General features: G+C 43.3%; 1 protein-coding gene across 6 annotated transcripts in view; it reads right to left on the reverse strand.

Moving 5' to 3' along the window:
- TPK1 (thiamin pyrophosphokinase 1) overlaps positions 1-4,879 on the reverse strand; it is a 300,163-nt gene extending 295,284 nt beyond the window's left edge. The window contains exon 1 of one of the 6 annotated variants that reach the window (XM_032700141.1): positions 4,486-4,879. In XM_032700141.1, coding sequence (XP_032556032.1) covers positions 4,486-4,528 — 43 coding nt within the window. In that variant the 5' untranslated portion in view covers positions 4,529-4,879. The remainder of the gene's footprint in view (positions 1-4,485) is intronic. The other 5 variants (XM_032700088.1, XM_032700132.1, XM_032700096.1 and 2 more) reach the window with 5 other exon arrangements.
- Between the last annotated feature and the right edge of the window lie 12,069 nt (positions 4,880-16,948).

Here is a 16,948-nt window from a genome sequence, read left to right on the forward strand (position 1 = left end):
CTAGTGAAGGGGCATTTTAATAGTCATTGGCACTTGTACCAGGCTGGAGGTCATTCACTGAATGGTAAACATGCCACTGTTTCACAGAATAACTTTCAATCCTTAGTGTCAGATAAAAGGGAACATAAAGGAAGAAGTTCAAGCCCCAGGCATTTAAAAGGAATGTGGTGATACAATCCTTTCAGAGGTAAACCGTTTCCAGTCAGTAACATTTCCAAGAGAAGACATACAGTAAAGCAAGACACAATCAAGCTTGTAGAATGATGGAAGAGCATCCACAGCTTATTGTTGCTTTCTCTTGTTCTCTTTGCTTTAAATTCAATGCAGAATTTTATAGTCCCTTTGAACAAAGAGACAACTATATATTTTCCCCATAATTCTGAAGTAGTCTTTGTCCTATTTGTTGTTGCTCTGTCTCTCATGGTATATAGATGACCTTGCTTCAGTGAGATGAGGACAGCACCCCCACTTCTCAGCAAACCAAGGAAACCAAGTCTTAACCACTAGCTGTCAATGCAGCATAGCTCAGGAGTGCATTTGACTCGGAGCATGGAGAAGCAGGAACAGGGGAACAAACCCTCACTGACAGCAAGGAACAGAAGAGAGCAGAAGGACCAGATTTGCTGCTTCTTTGCCGCCCCTGCACCTCAACAAGGCTAGACACTCATATCAGAAGCTGTTGGATTATAAACTGAGGCAGATACCTCCTTCTGCATCACTCCACTTGATAAAAACAATAATGAGCCGCACTTTAAGGACTGCGCAAGGCCAATCATTAATCACATCCAGAGATGAGTGAAAATCCAGGCCATATTATGAAAGGCAATGTAAAACATTCCCTGTGAGAAAATACAGCTTAGCAAACTGGCACTCTGCTCTTCTCAAAATCTCAAGTGGTATTCAGGGGCAACCTTATTAGAGGATGCTGCAGTACTTCCACTGTTAAGCAGTCACAAGCACAGCACACTCAGCTCCTGAAGTTCATGGTATTAAAATAATAAATTAAAAACACTTGTCTCTCTGCAGAAGTGCCTGCAGCACAGTCTGGGACAAGCAGCAGGAGGCAATGACAGTGCAAGAAAAGGGGATAAACAGCGGGAAGGAAATGTCGAGCCTATCAAAGGATGCTCCAGAATAAACAAAGCTATTCTTGTCATGAATTCAAGAGCTGTAGTGTGACACCATGATGAGCCTTCTACAACAGCTTCACCCTGTGAAGCATCTGCCTGACCCTTTCACCACAGCGTACAGGACTCTATGGTGGACTTCTGTGAACTTTTTAACGGTTTCATTTCATGAGGAAAAGAAAATATACTTGTTTCAGCATGCAAGACACAAATTTAGAGTTCAATCCCACTTTAAATTCTACCTCATTACACATTCTGAACCACATTAAGCAAATCAACACAGCTCTAAAGCTCACACCACAGCGTTCTGACTGTAGCATGGTGATTTTCAACAGTGCTCCAGCTGTTTGACTGAATAATGTTTGAAATCCCTGAGCATACTAGTTAGCACAGCAGTTCTCAAATATCCACTACTTCGACTTCAATCAGGTGCTATACAGGGAGACGTACAATCTAAGAACACGCTCTAACTACACTGCCTAAAATTACCAAAGCACACATGGCCCTGAAATTCCAATGCAGGTACCTAATGTTGTGTTTCAAAACCTGTGTTTTATTCTATTCAGTATACATATAATTTCTGAACACCTTCAAAGAAGAGAAACAAAGTTAATAACCTCCAAAAATAGGTGACAAATCTTTCACAAGCTCCCCACCATAATGTACCACTATGTTTACACAGGGCTTTTAGAAAGCAAGCAGAAACATTATATACATTGTCATACATCATATTATTTATAGTATTTTTAGGAAAGGGTCAAGTTCCATAGTGCTCCAATGGCCTCACAAGGGTTTATTTTGTAAGCCCACATCTAGCCTCTAAGCAGTGCCATGTTCTATATTGATTAGCTTTACATTATTTGGGCCTTTAAAAATGTATCCCACTGAAGCAAACAGATGGAGGAACTACTGCTAGGTACTTCCTCCAGAAGAAATCAGGAGGCTCATTTTACCTACCCAATTTTGAAAATCTTATTTCTGAATTTGCCTAGGGGGATAACACAGTTTAAACTGTGGAATTGCCAAATAAATCTGCTCAGCCTTGAATACTTTGAGCAGGCTAAGCCAATTGGTTATTTTCGTAATGAATGTTTGTAATGATGACAAGGATCCAGATACAGCATCACTGTGTATTTCATAGGCACAACATCCTGTATAACCAACTGATTCGTACACAGACATTTCTTAGGAAGAAGTGGGCTTCTTTACCTCCAGCTGAAGCCTCTGGTGTGAGAGGGCTGTGGGTTACCAGAAAACTGTGAACAAACATCCCAGACCTTCAAATCCAACCAGACATAACCAAAGAGAAAAAAACAAACAAACAAACAAAAAACCAAACCAAACCAAAAAACACACACAAAAAACCAACCAGACAGGCAACTCCTGGAAACTAAGAACACATGGTAGCCCTAAAATCATACAACATCTATCAATAGCAACTATCCTAGAATGTAAAAAATGATGCCTGTAATTCCAGAGGGATAAATTCATAGAATGATGTTAAGGGGTTGGAATGGACCTTAAAGATTATCTAGTTCCCAATCCCCTTGCCATGGGCAGGGGCACCTCCCACTAGACCATGTTGCTCAAGGCCTTATGCAACCTGGCTTTGAACACTGCCAGGGTTGGGGCATCCACAACCTCCCTGGGCAATCTGTTGTAGTGTGTCACCACCCTCATAGTAAAGAATTTATTCCTGAAATCCAACCGAAATTTCCCCTCTTTCAATTTGTACCCATTACTGCCTGTCCTATCACTACAGTTCCTAACAAAGAGTCACTCTTCAACTTCCCTGTAGGGCCCATTCAGATGCTGGAAAGTTGTGATGAGGTCTCCATACAACCTTCTCTTCTCCAGGCTGAACAGCCCCAACTCTATCAGCCTGTCTTCATAAGTGAGGTTATCCAGTTCTCTTAACTTTGTAGCCTTACATTCTTAAGGTACCTTTTTGTCTTGCCTTATTACATACTTAGCAAGCACTTATTCCTCATTTCACACAAGAGGACATCACATTGCAATGAATCAAAATTAACCCATTAAAATCTCACCTCCATATTCATTTCCTCTTTCCATCCAAAGCAACAGTGCATCTCAAAATACACATGCACGCAGTGTCAAATATACATTTCTGGCAGGAATACATTGAGTACAGCTCTGTTACTGGCTTTGAACATATCCTGAAGAAGTTTTTAAGAATCAGAGAAAAATATGATTTTAAAAAAATACTGGGATGAGTTTAAACATGCTCTTAAACTGCCAGCTATAAAAATGTATTGAATTGTTAAAAGTGTACATCCTGTTAAACTCTGCCTTTCCTACAGATCTTACTAGTAAACAACAACATACACCTCACTGTGGTGGCTGGTCTGTGTGCCACAACAGAGCAGAAAAGAGCAGTGTAAGTTAGAATTCAGCTGCTATGCCCAAATGATTTTTAAGCAGCTTTAAAATCATGTTATAGAAAGATGAAAATATTTACTATTTATAATGTTATCATTGAATAACAAATTGGACCCTACTGAATTAGACACTGCAAAAAAACATAGTGAAGAAGAGGTGCCTATTCCAAACAGCATACGAGCCACTTAGATAGTCTGTGCTTGTTTCATGTGCTCCATGCTTTAGACAGGGAAGGATGTTAATTATATATATTAATAAGGATCACCTCTCAGGTCTCAAACATAATACCAAAAGCAGAGCACTGGAGGACACCTTGGGAAAACCAAAGAAAACCCCCAAAGTGTTGCTGTGTGGAAGAGGCAAGCAGGGCTCACAGGTGTCTCCAGGACAGAGCACACAGGCAGGGCCAGGGAGCCAAGGGCACGTGGAGGGAGCCAGGCCAGCAGACAAACAGGAGATAAGACCGGATTCACCGGGGCGCTCTGCCCCGCCGAGCCGAGAGAAACGGCGGCGAGCAAGCGGGAGGGAACGACTGAACTCGGAGGGGCTGGGGGCTTTAAACACAAAGCTTTAACTCCAGCGGGGGTTGGGGGCTTTAAACACAAATCTTTGATTCCAACACGGTAACAAATTGCTGTATTGAAAAGAAAGCAGCCTAAGCAGGGCAGGGCAGGGCAGAGACACCACGGTGCTTGCACACCGAGCACACACCGAGGCGGCACCCGGCGGGTGCTGGGGCGGGGGGCAGAGGCAGGACGGGAGGCAGAGCCGGAGCAGGAGGCACAGCCCGGGTGAGAAGCACAGCCCCGACAGGAGGCAGCGGCGGGAGGGAGGCACAGGATGGGTGGGGGCACAGCGCAGCCCCCACCCCGCCCAGCCCCGGTAGCACCGCCCGCCACCGGGGCCGCCCCGCCCCTCGCTCGCCCCCCGGTGCTGGCGGGGGCTGGAGGTACCGTACCGGCGGGCAGGAGGCATTCCAGCGGCGTGAACGCGTGCTCCATGGCCCCGGGGCGCGGGAAGGCACACAGTAAAGGCACGGAGGGCGAGGCGGGGCCGGGCTGGGGCGCACGGGGAGCGGCGGTGCCCCGTCCCGGTGTCCCCGAGGAGCGCCTGAAGCCACGCGGCCGCGCCCGCCCTTGCAGGCGGTAGGCGGCGTGCCGGGGGACGTGGCAGCGGCGCTGCCCGGGTACCTGCGGCCGCGCGTCCTCCTACATCCCCTGGCACCGGGATCGGGATTGGGATGGTGCGTGTGACCGGGAAGGTGGGGGGGTGGAAAGGCAAGCCGAGAGAATCGATCGTCGCCGCGATCCGTTACTCGGCGGTGGATTCAGCAGCGGTTGGGGAGGAAGGCGCCGAACCCCGCCCCTCGGTGATTGGCAGCGGCGGCGGCCTATAGGAGCTTCCCCTGAGAGGGGCGGGGCTAGCCCCGCCCCGCCAGCGACTGTGCGCGCGCGGAGCGGGGGAGAGGGAAATGGGAAGGGAGCGGAGGAGTGAGAGGGAGAAAAAAGGGGAGGACAGGAGCGGGGGGAGAGAGAGAGAACCTGGCCTCCCTGGGCACCAGCGTGGTGCCGACCTCAGTACAGCCTCGCTTGGGAAGGCCGTGAGGGGCAGCTACACGGCGGACACCCGTGGTGCTGTACTGACTGTTCACTCGGAATAAAAGCCCTCCCAACAGCTCTTTGCCCGTGGAAAGTGAATGAAAACAAGGACTGTGCCCTGACTCCTCAGCCCCTCGTCTGCAGCCCGTGTGCGGCCGCCATCCCACGGCGCCGGTTGTGCTCGGGATGCGGGAAAAGCCCTACCGGGTGGCAGCCTGGCTTGCTGTGCCTTCGCTGTCCCCGCGGGTGGGGGATCCGCCACCTGCCTCCGCACCGCGCTGGTGCCACCTCTGTGCCCTTGTCTCCGAGACCTCGCAGAGTAACGCGGCATTTGTAGGTGCAGCTTAAGGTTCAATTAAAGTTATTTAGGTGTCATCACAAAACTTGTTAAATACGTAGTTTCTGCTAACTTACGCACTCTTAACCGGGACGTTAATCATCTTTACGAAAAAAATAGACAGCACCTGCTAAATTTAAGCTTGCTCTGGAAGCGCGGGGGTCAAGTTTTGATCCCCCAAGGCGTGTCTGTAATGTGTCTCCACCTCTTGGGCCAGCCTTTTTCCCTGTAGGTACCCCCTATCCCATCCATCAGAGACAGGGGCGGCCGTCTCCTCGTACCAGGCGTTCTCAGCCGCGCTCCCCTCGCCTGAATGCACGGAGCTGTCCCTGGACCGCCGCTTTCCCAGGCGCTCGGAGGGAGCGGAGCGGGGCCCCGCAGCAGAGGGCGGCAGAGGAGCGCCTCTCCCTCCCTCTTTTACGCTCTCCCGTCGTCTCCCCTTGCCGTCCCTCCCTCCGCTGTCCCGGCAGCAGGCACCGAGCCGCCCAGAGGGTCCGCCGAGCCCCGCACGGAGCCGCCGCGTCGCCTTCTCGATCGTGTCCTGCACCCAAACATCCTGGGACGGGACTGGGCGAGAGGCGAGGTCTCGTTCTAGGGTCGTTTGGATAAAGACAGTGTGAGCTGCGTCAGTGGTTGGGCTCGATGACCTCCGGAGTCTTTCCCAATCTAATGCTTCTATGATTCCCTGTCAGGGTTTCCCGTCAAACGGGAGGGAAGTGGGACCAACACGTCAGCTACTCAGTCCACGCTGTTAGTCTGAGATTCACACTCAGGTCAACAGGATTTAAGTGACTTCAGTGTTGGGTGAGGCTTGACCACGTGTTTAGGACGAGGGGGAATGGCTTCAAACTGCAAGAGGGCAGGTTTAGATTGGATATCAGGAAGAAATTCTCTACTGTAGGGGTGGTGACGCTCTGAAACAGGTTGCCCAGAGAAGTTGTAGATGCCTCATCCCTGGGATGAGGCCAGGTTGGACGGGACTCTGAGCAACTTGGTCTGGTGGAAAGTGTCCCTGCCCATGGCATGGGGGTTGAAATGATCTAAATGACCTTTAAGGTCCCTTCTAATCCAAACCATTCTATGATTCTATGATTACCCCAATGACTGGAGGTGCTCCTTTGATTTGGATGCTTCAAGCACTAAACCTTTGCTTTGCACCTTTCACATAAGCTGCCCTGCCACCTAGAAGAGATTACACTCTGCAGTTTTAGGCCACAAAGACTGATAGAAATTCAGGAGTGTTGGAAGCATTTGTGCTTGCCAATGAGAGAAATGAGATTATTGGGGAACAAAGAAAAGATATTGAAGACAAAGATATTGAAATCAAAAGATTACTGTTGTTTGCACTATAGAAATAGAAAATGCTTTTTTTTCACTTTTGTGTCATTTAAAAGTTTTCTACCCTCTCCACTGAGAACTTGAATTTCAAAGGCTCTTAGGAGCCTGGTATCATCTCAGCATCTCGTTCTTCAAGCAGGTTAAGAACAGCCAGCATTAGGAAGAAGCAGCTTGCTGTCCCTCCCAAGAAAGGAGACCATGTGGGAACAGCCATGCAATTGGCCTGTGCTCTCCTACTCTTAGTTATCTGTTTTTCTACTGTATCTCCCCATTCCTCTTCTTTTCAATTTTGACAAGCACTTTCCTATTGCCTGGTAAAATTATTAAACCTTCTCCAGGATAGCTTATTTTTCTTCTTCAGTGTCTCTGTAATTATTTTTTTAATTTGTGCTTGAGGAGTACCATCTGGTACAAATAGTTGCTGATAAACAGCTTCTTATGCATGAGAATAGCCACACTTGCTCAGAGGGAAGGTCCATCTCTTTCAGGTACCAGTTCCCAGTAGTGTTCAGTTACTAGTCTTCTTCCTCCTGTTTTCCATCTCTCCGTTCTCTTCATATCCCACAAGGTGCTTTTCCCATCTCTGTCACATCTGGGCTTCCAGGCAATCCTTTGCCAGCCACTGCTGCAAGAAAGCAATTGTACCTCTCTCTGCTAATCACACTAATACATGATTCATCACAACAATAGCATTGCAAAGAGAAATCAGTTTTGAGAGAACAGGCTGATACTGGTATTCTTTAAATCCTTTCAAGATGTGCAAGAGTCTGCAAGGTAAGGCAAACTACCAGCCCACTGTACAAATAGAAAAGAGGAAAACAAGTCAGATGTACTTTCTCTCCCTGAACTCTGGCTTGTTTTCGCTGGTCTTTCCTTCAGATACAAACCTCTCATCCACAGTATAAAGCTCTTTTTAAGAGTCAACTCCACAGGAATAGTTTCAGTCGATGCTAAAGTGCACTGATCTCTAAGGCAGGACCTGACAACTATTTAATACTGTTTATCAGAGCCTAACAAAGGTATCTAGTAGAGGAAGTTTCAGAGAGCGAAATGAATAACTCTGCACAGACTGGCATGTTCTCTTATGGATAGTCCCTTAAGGACAATGAGCAGTCAGCAGGCTGATTTACTTTTTCGAAAAATAAGCACTTTCACCTACTTTTTGCACTTTACATCTGTGCTAGGACATCCGTTGAATTTTCCTGTGAAGGGCTACCATTTATTGAACTAGTGTTTTTTTCTTGTCACACATGGGAAATTCCTCAAAAAATATTACACCTGTTTTTCCAGGTAATGTATGAGATTCAGCAATACATTTTTTCCTTTAGCTTCAGACAAAACTTTCTCCCCTGTTCTTTTCTTCTGGTTGTATATGCCTACATTACAAGATTTGCAGATGAACATAGAGAGGCTATGCAGGAAAGGCATCCTTGGACCACTGATACTGTGCTTTGATTACTACTGTCTCCTCTGATTTAAAAGGAGGGCAGGTGACCTCAACCCTAAGTGAGAAAGTAAACAGGCAAGCAGATGTAGTTCCTGAGCCAGTCATGCCTCTCACCTGAGATATTATCCCTTAAAGTTTTTACAGACTTGATGACTGCTCTGCATAAAGAGAAACCACAATGTATATGTATTATTATATACATTTATATATGTAAAAAAGCCTTCTTAGCACACTCCATATAGCTTCCTCTTCTTTAGGAAAACTATTCAGAGGAGCAGTCAATTGGGTAGCTTCTGTGGAGAACAGTTATGACTAGCACTGCACTTCAGCACCATTAAAACTGATCAGATGGGAAGAGTTGAAGGGTGATTAGGAGGACACCAGCTTTTACTTACTCATAACATCTCCCGGGACTCAACAAGGAAAGAGGAGGAAAGTCAAAATGAATTGCAAGGGGATTTATACAAGAGAGCTAAAGCCTGCAGCGTTTGCTTTGCTTCCTTAGGATGATCAGTCTCTGCATATGTGGATATGCTGCTGAGGCTAATTTATTGCAGCATTAGTTGCTTTCAGAATTTTTTTCCTTCTTTCAAATAGGCCAATCTAGTTGAGACTGAAAGGTTTAAAGGTATTTAAGGATTTTTGTCCAACAAAAAGATAGAGCCTGTCTCTAGCATTCATGGCATAATGTCTCTTTCCCAGATGAAAGTCAAATAGGTCTGGTAATGCCAGAATTCATAATTTAACGCTTTATTTTTTTTCCCTTCCCTTCTTCATTGTTCACCAAAACAGGAATCATGTCTCTGTGCTTGAGTTGGAAGTACTTTGTGTTCTGTTCAAAAGCTATGGCAGATTTCAGTAATTGGCAACATGTATCTGAGCCTTTTGATTGGAAAGCATGTAGACTCAAAACTACCAAAGTACCTTCAGAGGTCCCTATTGGTGATGTCTGAAACAAGCTGCTTATAAAGCAGGGGGCATTTGTTCTTCCAGCTACTCCAATTTTATTGCTAAAATAGAACAGTCTGTACAAGGCTGGCACTCAGGATTCAAGCAACATGTAAATGTCAAAAATATTTTCTCCTTCTCTCCACAGCTTAACTTTATACTAAAATGAATCCAGAGTTAAAACTAGCATGCTGGGATGGTTCATTCTGTTATCTATCCCAGTATTTATGCAGAATAATAAGTCTGAGAATGTTTAGCTAGCTCAGCTGTCTGATTGTCTGTACATCCCTAAGTGCTTTATAATTCAAAAAACGCAGGCATCAGTAGATAAATGGGATGCTTTATTATAGACATTATATCCTTGCAATTCTCCTGTGCCAACAATTTAAGTCCTCACAACCTCCTCAGAACTCAAAACACCAATTTAAAAGTTACAGTCACTGAGGGGGAAAAAAAAAACCCACAAAAAAAGAAGACCTGCAAACACAGGCAGACAGAATCTAAGACACCCCCCCTACTTCAAGTCCAGGTCCTGTAACCATCAATAGAACCAACTTCACATTTGTTTCAAGGCCTGAAGAGATAATGAAACTGCAGAAATATATGATGTTAAGTGCAATCTGTTTCTGTAGTGGAGTAGAGCAGGCCAGAGATAAAACTTATGAATTTTATTAAGTCACACAGTAAAGCAGAAGAAAATAGTGGGATAATAATCCTGTGGCTCACCAGGCAGGACGCTGCGTTCGGAATACCTGAGTTTTAATCCACCCTCTACCACCGGCCTGCGTAGACAGAATCAAACCCCATGGATGCATAGCCTCAAGTGTATATAATTTCTTAGCAATTAAGTTACCTTTGAGAGATCTAGTTTAGAGCATTCTATGCCTTTGTTGCCTCATCTGTATAATGGCATCAGGGAGGTATATCTATACTTTTAAATGAAACTGAGATCAGCAGCCAAATACAAATGAAATTGTGTTACTAATGAATACCCATATAGCAGGTGAAAATCGGCAAGGCAGCTGGGGTTGATGGAATTCCACCTGAAGTCTGGAAACGTGGGGGCCTTGCACTACATGCTGAATTTCAACAATTTGTACTGCCCTATTGGGAACTAGGTGAACTACCATCAGACCTCCGTGATACAGTCATCATCACCTTATATAAGAAGAAAGGAATTAAATCAGACTGTTCAAATTACCGTGGTATTACTCTGCTCTCCATTGCTGGCAAAATCCTGACAAGAATACTTTTGAACAGATTAATACCCAGTATAGCAGAAGGAATTCTACCTGAAAGCCAATGTGGTTTCAGAGCCAACAGGAGCACCACAGACATGGTGTTTGTTCTCAGACAACTGCAAGAGAAGAGTAGGGAACAGAACAAAGGTCTCTGTGTAACCTTTGTTGACCTCACCAAGGCTTTCGATACTGTGAGCAGAAAAGGTCTATGGCAGATTCTGGAATGTGTAGGTTGTCCCCCCAAGTTCCTTCCATCAACGCTGCCTCCGTACAATCCTAAACATTCACTGGTCAGATTATGTGACCAATACATCTGTTCTAGAACAAGTAGCAATCACAAGTATTGAGGCCATGTTGTGAACTTACCACCGGCTGCCGCATGAGAGGAGCCCCGATGAGAAGATACAAGGACTCTCTGAAGCAACATCTCAGCCTTGGCCATATTGATCAGTATCACTGGTCTACTCTGGCCTCTAATCGGGAGGTCTGGAGACACAGTATCTATAATGCTGCTGATGCTTTTGAGAACGCACGCAGGATCATTCTTGAGGAGAAAAGACAACGCAGAAAGATTCGTGCCTTGCAGAATATACCACCTAAGGAGTCTTTCTGCTGTGCCTTTTGCAGCCGGACGTGCCGGTCTCGTATTGGCCTTTTTAGCCACCAGCGCACTTGTAACAAACGTGGGTAAAGCCCTCCTCAAATCTTCATTCGCGAAGCCCAGCCATGACTAATGAATAGACAGATGGCATTTGTTTGTGAATCAATTCTATATAAATCGAGAAGAAGATTTATTATGATCATCAACAATATTGTGTCATGAAGATGGATGAAAAATAAACTTTGGAAAGAGGATGTGTATTGAAGTGATAACTTTTAGAAATAAGGCATTTGCATCAGATCAGCTGCGATCAAGACACTATGGATATCAGTAAACAGAGATTGTGCAGGCTAATACCTGTGACTGTATTCTTGACTTCATGAAGTCAGGAGACTGCAGATTACTGAGATGATAGGCAAACTGTTTGACTAATCTGGCTGGGAATTTCTGAGAGGCCTTCTCTGTGGTGACCTGGCAGCACAAGAAGAGTTAAGAAGTAGGAATAATCCAGTGATTTGCTGCACTCTCTTCTGCCTGGAAGAATTGTCTTTCTTTGACTGACATGTACAGGAACTCTCATTGTTTTCTCAGTGTGGGACAACCAATGTCGAGAATCACTCTGCAGTTTCCTCTCAGGACCTGGTCTCTGGCACAGTCTAATTTCTCATGTCGATGCATTTCACAGCACTAAAAAAGACGTGGTTTTGGTTCTTTGTGTCTTTACCCTGAGTCTTGTTAACTGTGCTACTCCTACAAGCATAGCTCTCTCAGGAGGCAGCATTTGGAAGTGAATATTGTACATTTGGACTGGATGTGAGGGCAAATGGGATGGCATTTGCCCTCACAGGTGTGAGATGTGATGAATACTGTCCTGTGTCTCTGGCCTTGTCCGTGTGCCGTTGCATTCAGAGTGAGAGAAAGCAGGTTGCAGTAGCTTCACACTGTGGTCTATCAGGTTCTCATCCCTGTTCCACGGGAATGAAGCAGTCTTGTAAAACTGCCAAGGGCAACATTTGCCTGCAGTCATTCGAGCATGCAGCACAGTTGGCATGATGCTAGGTCTGTGGAGATCAGAAGGTGAATAATGGCTCAGGATAAGAACAGGACTAGCTTCTGCTAACAAGTCATTAGTGTCACTTCTGCCCTGCCTGGGCTGTTTGGCCAAGGACTGTAAGTGGTGTCCATGGTGATGACTGCCAGGGTGATGAAAAGTGGGGCCGTTGATAACTGACATTTACAGCTGTATTGACCTCTCCAAGCCACTGTTTTAACTCATCAAAGTAAGGGAAGAGATGTTGAGTCCTGCAAGGACCTAAATCTGTCAGGGACAGTGTCATTGTGAGGGGGAGCCACTTAGAGGGATCTCTGGAATGGAAATGATGGGAAGCACCCAGCTGCTTCAGTGTCTTTGTTAGGTTCCATAAAAGTGGCAGTACAGTCTGATGAGCTGTTTAAAAGGCAGCAATAGAGAAAAGATAATGGCTGCTATTCTGAACAAAGCTGCCCAAGTTTACCCTTAACTCAAAGACTAAATCTGTTACCACTTTCTTGCTAATTCTACCTTTGGGTCCCATATGAAGCGAAAAGAACATCCTGCTGGGACAGAGGGCAACCCTCAGATATACCTTCTGGAGTTATGTGAGGAAAACAAGTTTCTCTCACTTGCACAACCTTTTTCAACTCATGCATGCAAAGACACTCCCTGTCTGGAGATGCCTGCCATTAATGCCCCTTTAATTGAGAGAAAGAAAAATTCCTGAGACACCCTATGAGACAATGAAAGACCTATAGCAAAAGAGCATCACGCAAGGCAGAGTACATCAATTATTCACATGCATTAGTTGCTGCTACTTGTGGACATACATACAAATATGTACATAGATAAATATGTTGCATCTTCTCATAGTTTAGTTGCTCTAAGTTAGCTGCAGGCTGACATATGATAGAGTTCACATTTAAATCTTCAGAGTAAAACACCTTGAAAGCAAACCTATTAAGGTTAATAGAATGAACTTACAATGCCCATGGTTAAGAAGGAGAGGGGAGTGAGACACTCAGTAAATTGTTCACCAAATAGCCTGTCACCTCTAGGTCTGCAGCTGAAGGCCTGCCGATGAATCATTCTATTATCTTTAATAAGCTTAATTTTAAAGTGGTATGCACATCAAATGAAAAATATCAAATCCAGTTTTGTTACTCTGATCCTGGATCTGCATCGAATGTGTTAATAAAGAATATGTACAGCCTAAGAAGGTGCAAAGACATTATACATACAACACTCACCTAAAAATGTCTAAAATTTAAAAAAAAAAAGTATTTCTGTTTCTTAAGCACATTCATTCATAAAAATGTACAAAGTATTTTCTAGAAAATGCATTCAGAATTGAACAAACTCACCAAGTCAGTTTGGGGGTTTTATACCTACTTCATGAGAAAACAGATAGCTATTTCCTTAAGACTTAAGATCAGATTTTCCAAGTGCCTAAAATACAGATTAGAATCCTAGGATATTTTTACTACATTTGATTACATTAATCCTTGGGCATTTCATCACCTTAGAAAATTCATCTAAGGGTTTTAAGACAGACTACCACATCCAGCTGGGCTGCTCATGCATTTGCTGAAACATGCAGCACATTTCTACTCCTGCAGAACCTCTGCTTTTCCTTGCCTCCCCTTTAGGAAATTGTGTTGAGTATACTACAATATCAATCACATTTACCTGGTACCATTTCACAGAATCATAGAATGGTTTGGGTTGGAACGGACCTCAAAAGTCATCTAATTCCAACCTCCCTACCATTTCAGATGTTTTAATTCCACTGGCCACTTCTTAAGTTGTTCCCTTCCCAACAGTGTGAAGCATGTCCTGGCTTCTACTACAGGAATATTCTGAGTTTAATCAGGGACATTGCTAAGAGGTTTTTCACCGTGATATCCAAATACCGATGAGGAAGATGTTTCAAATTGAGATTCAATATGTATAAGCCCAGTCATGGGAGTATAATCACTAAATATCACTAAAGCAACATTATTATTCACATACCAAGGCTCTGCCTATGAACCATGAAGGACAGAGAGAAGGTTGACAGCACAGCTGGAAAAAGGAAGAGATGGGTAAAGTAACGAGCACAGAGCTCAAGGATGTTCTCTCCCTCTCTGTAGCAGAAGTGGCGAGTGGGATAGAAGTCAGAAGGGCAGCAATAGAGAAAAGATAATGGCAATGCCTAACAGCAGGCTGTGGCAACTTGCACCTGCATAAGTATCTAAGGATAGTGTAATTCTGGTGAACTTAGTTGCAGGGTGATGTTAGCAGGTGTTCATTTGTAAACTGAAGTTTATCCCATTCAAAGCACTCCTTGTGCTTTGACATGTACTTTTGCCTGACTTGTACTGATTTGTTAATCTTATCTGTGAAATTTGTTTTGTAGACTGGGATAAATTCATGAACAGAACCAAGCTCTTAATTCAGTATATTTTGAAACACCAGATTGTTAATTATCATTGTGTCAAGCTACCTAGCAGTTTTTATTTAAACTAGTGCAAGTTTTTATTTAGCAATTCCTTTAGCTCAGTGCTACAAAGTATTGAAGCTTCAAAAAGGCTTAAAATTAATACTTAACCTGAACATCACTGTGGATTAGGATCTCTATACTTTGGATGTTTCCTTTATTCTCATTTTCTCTCTCTTTAATATTTGTTTCTTCATGCCTTTCTTTTCCTCCTTGCTCCTCCCTAAGTTTTCTTTCCCTTCTATTGAGTTCTACCCTTATTTTCCCATGGGCCCTCCTACCTGAAATAATGGAGCAGAGTAACTATAGTAAAGCTGATTAATATTACTTCCTGCCTTGGCAAAAAGTGGAGAAGGGAATACTCTTGCAAATATTACCTACTTAAGATGCTAAGCCAAAGAAATCTGTGTTACACTTGAGGCTGTACACTGCAAATGGTGTATCCCAAGAAAAGTTAAAGTTCTTTGTGGGAAGGAAGAAATTGCTGACTCTCAATGAAATTATTTACTGAAGATATTTATTCTGGGATATGACTCCTGGGTCAGTTTAATATAATTTTTATACAGGCCACAATTATAAAAGGTTCAATTCTTTTTTTTTTGTCCCCTTGCATCCCATTTCCCTTATGTAGTTATAATCAGGCTTTTATCCCAGGTTTGTTATCCTAGGGCAGATGGAGCAATGACCTTAAAACTTCTTAAAGTTGAGGGGCTGTTAAAACATTCACAAATTGTTGCAGGATGCAAATTATATTTTCATTTTTCCCAGATGCATCATTAGAGAAACTTATTTCAAAATGTGGTAGATTTACATACCCGAAGTAGAGGAATTGGTTACACAAGAATATTTTATAAGGAAAGGGAGAAGCCTGGTAGGCCAATTTTAATTAGAGTTGAATTTTACTTCAACAGTCATGCACTGAGATTTAAGAACAAAGCAAAACAACAACACTCCCCCCCCTCGGTTCTATAGAAACTAGAAAGTAAAGATCTAGTACTGGGCTATTTACTCCATTCTCACTATGGAATATATTTTACCACACATCCTATAGGACAAAATATTTATTTTGACCATGGCATGGCAGACGTGAGGAAGAAGTAAATATAATTAATACAGTAAATAACACATACATTACCAAAAGGCAGAAAACACATGATAATAAGTCATTAAATTCTTTAATGCCTGTGGTAATTTAAAAGTATCCAGTATACTGGAATACAAGTTTGTCTTCAGAGCATAATATGTTGCCTCAATATCAAATCAATGAAGAGGACAAAATGAAAACACTTTAGAAAGTCTCTGTCATTATTCAGAAACCCTACTAATAGAATACAAGACCAAGAAACAAGTTCAATGCTATTTCTTGATAGGCTAAAATGATATTTTAGTCTGTTTTGCAGAGGAATGGATGCTTTTCAAAATTTCAGAAAGTAAATAGTGAGGATCTATATGCATGAAATCACAGGGAAAGGTGAGAAAAAGAGAATTTGGTCATCCTTAGTAATTTTTGAATTTACAGCTCAGTTTTCATGTTGACAGAGAAACAGGTTTCTTCCAGTTTCATGACAAAAACCGTGATGACGGAAGGAAAATCTAGACTCACGTGTTAAAGACACTGGAGAATCTTCCTGGAAAAACTCACTTTCAAAGCTTTTCACTATGGGAAAACAGATTTATTAAGTATTTATAATCAGTCTCACATAAGTTGCATGTACATGAGTATTTTATCACTTGACTGAAGTAGGGAGAATGAAGTTTGGGTTTGAAGGGCAGAGGCCTAGTAAATGAAAGCTCTGACAGGCAATATCAAGGAATAGGGAAAGACCAATTTATCCTCGACATATGTAATGTCTGACTTCTGCTAACTGAAGAGCAAGGCACTAAGCTTTGTTGTGCATCAGGTTGTTAGAATCAGAATAAAGTGCAAATCCAACTATGTTAATTCAGAAAAATATAGTGCAGCAAATTTACTGTTGGATTATTTTCTTATGAAAATCTTCTTATGAGCAAAAGTTAACACACTATCTGTTGAGCTAAGAATTCATTTTTACTCCAGTTACTGCTTTAGCAGTCCAATAGTCCACAATGGTCTCATTAATAAAGAAAAACTTAATTGATGGTGCAGTTACATTTTTTGTACAAAATGGCCTTAGACCAATCCTGTTCATGGTTTAGGTATACGTTTGGATCCTAAGCTTGACTGTTTCTGTCTCCTTTATTTCATGGTGATGGTGGGGAGTCACATCATTAGCATTCTGAAGTTCTTGCTGGGAGGACATTAATGGTGGGATTTTCTTCCTCTTCAGTCTTAGGTCTTCTTGGGACTAATTATGTTCATTTTCACATCCCAATCTCATTCTTCTTCATCAGATCCCAGCTGAGGTTTGAAAGTTGCACAG

This window comes from Chiroxiphia lanceolata, chromosome 1, assembly GCF_009829145.1.
Source record: "Chiroxiphia lanceolata isolate bChiLan1 chromosome 1, bChiLan1.pri, whole genome shotgun sequence".
Lineage (NCBI taxonomy): Eukaryota > Metazoa > Chordata > Aves > Passeriformes > Pipridae > Chiroxiphia > Chiroxiphia lanceolata.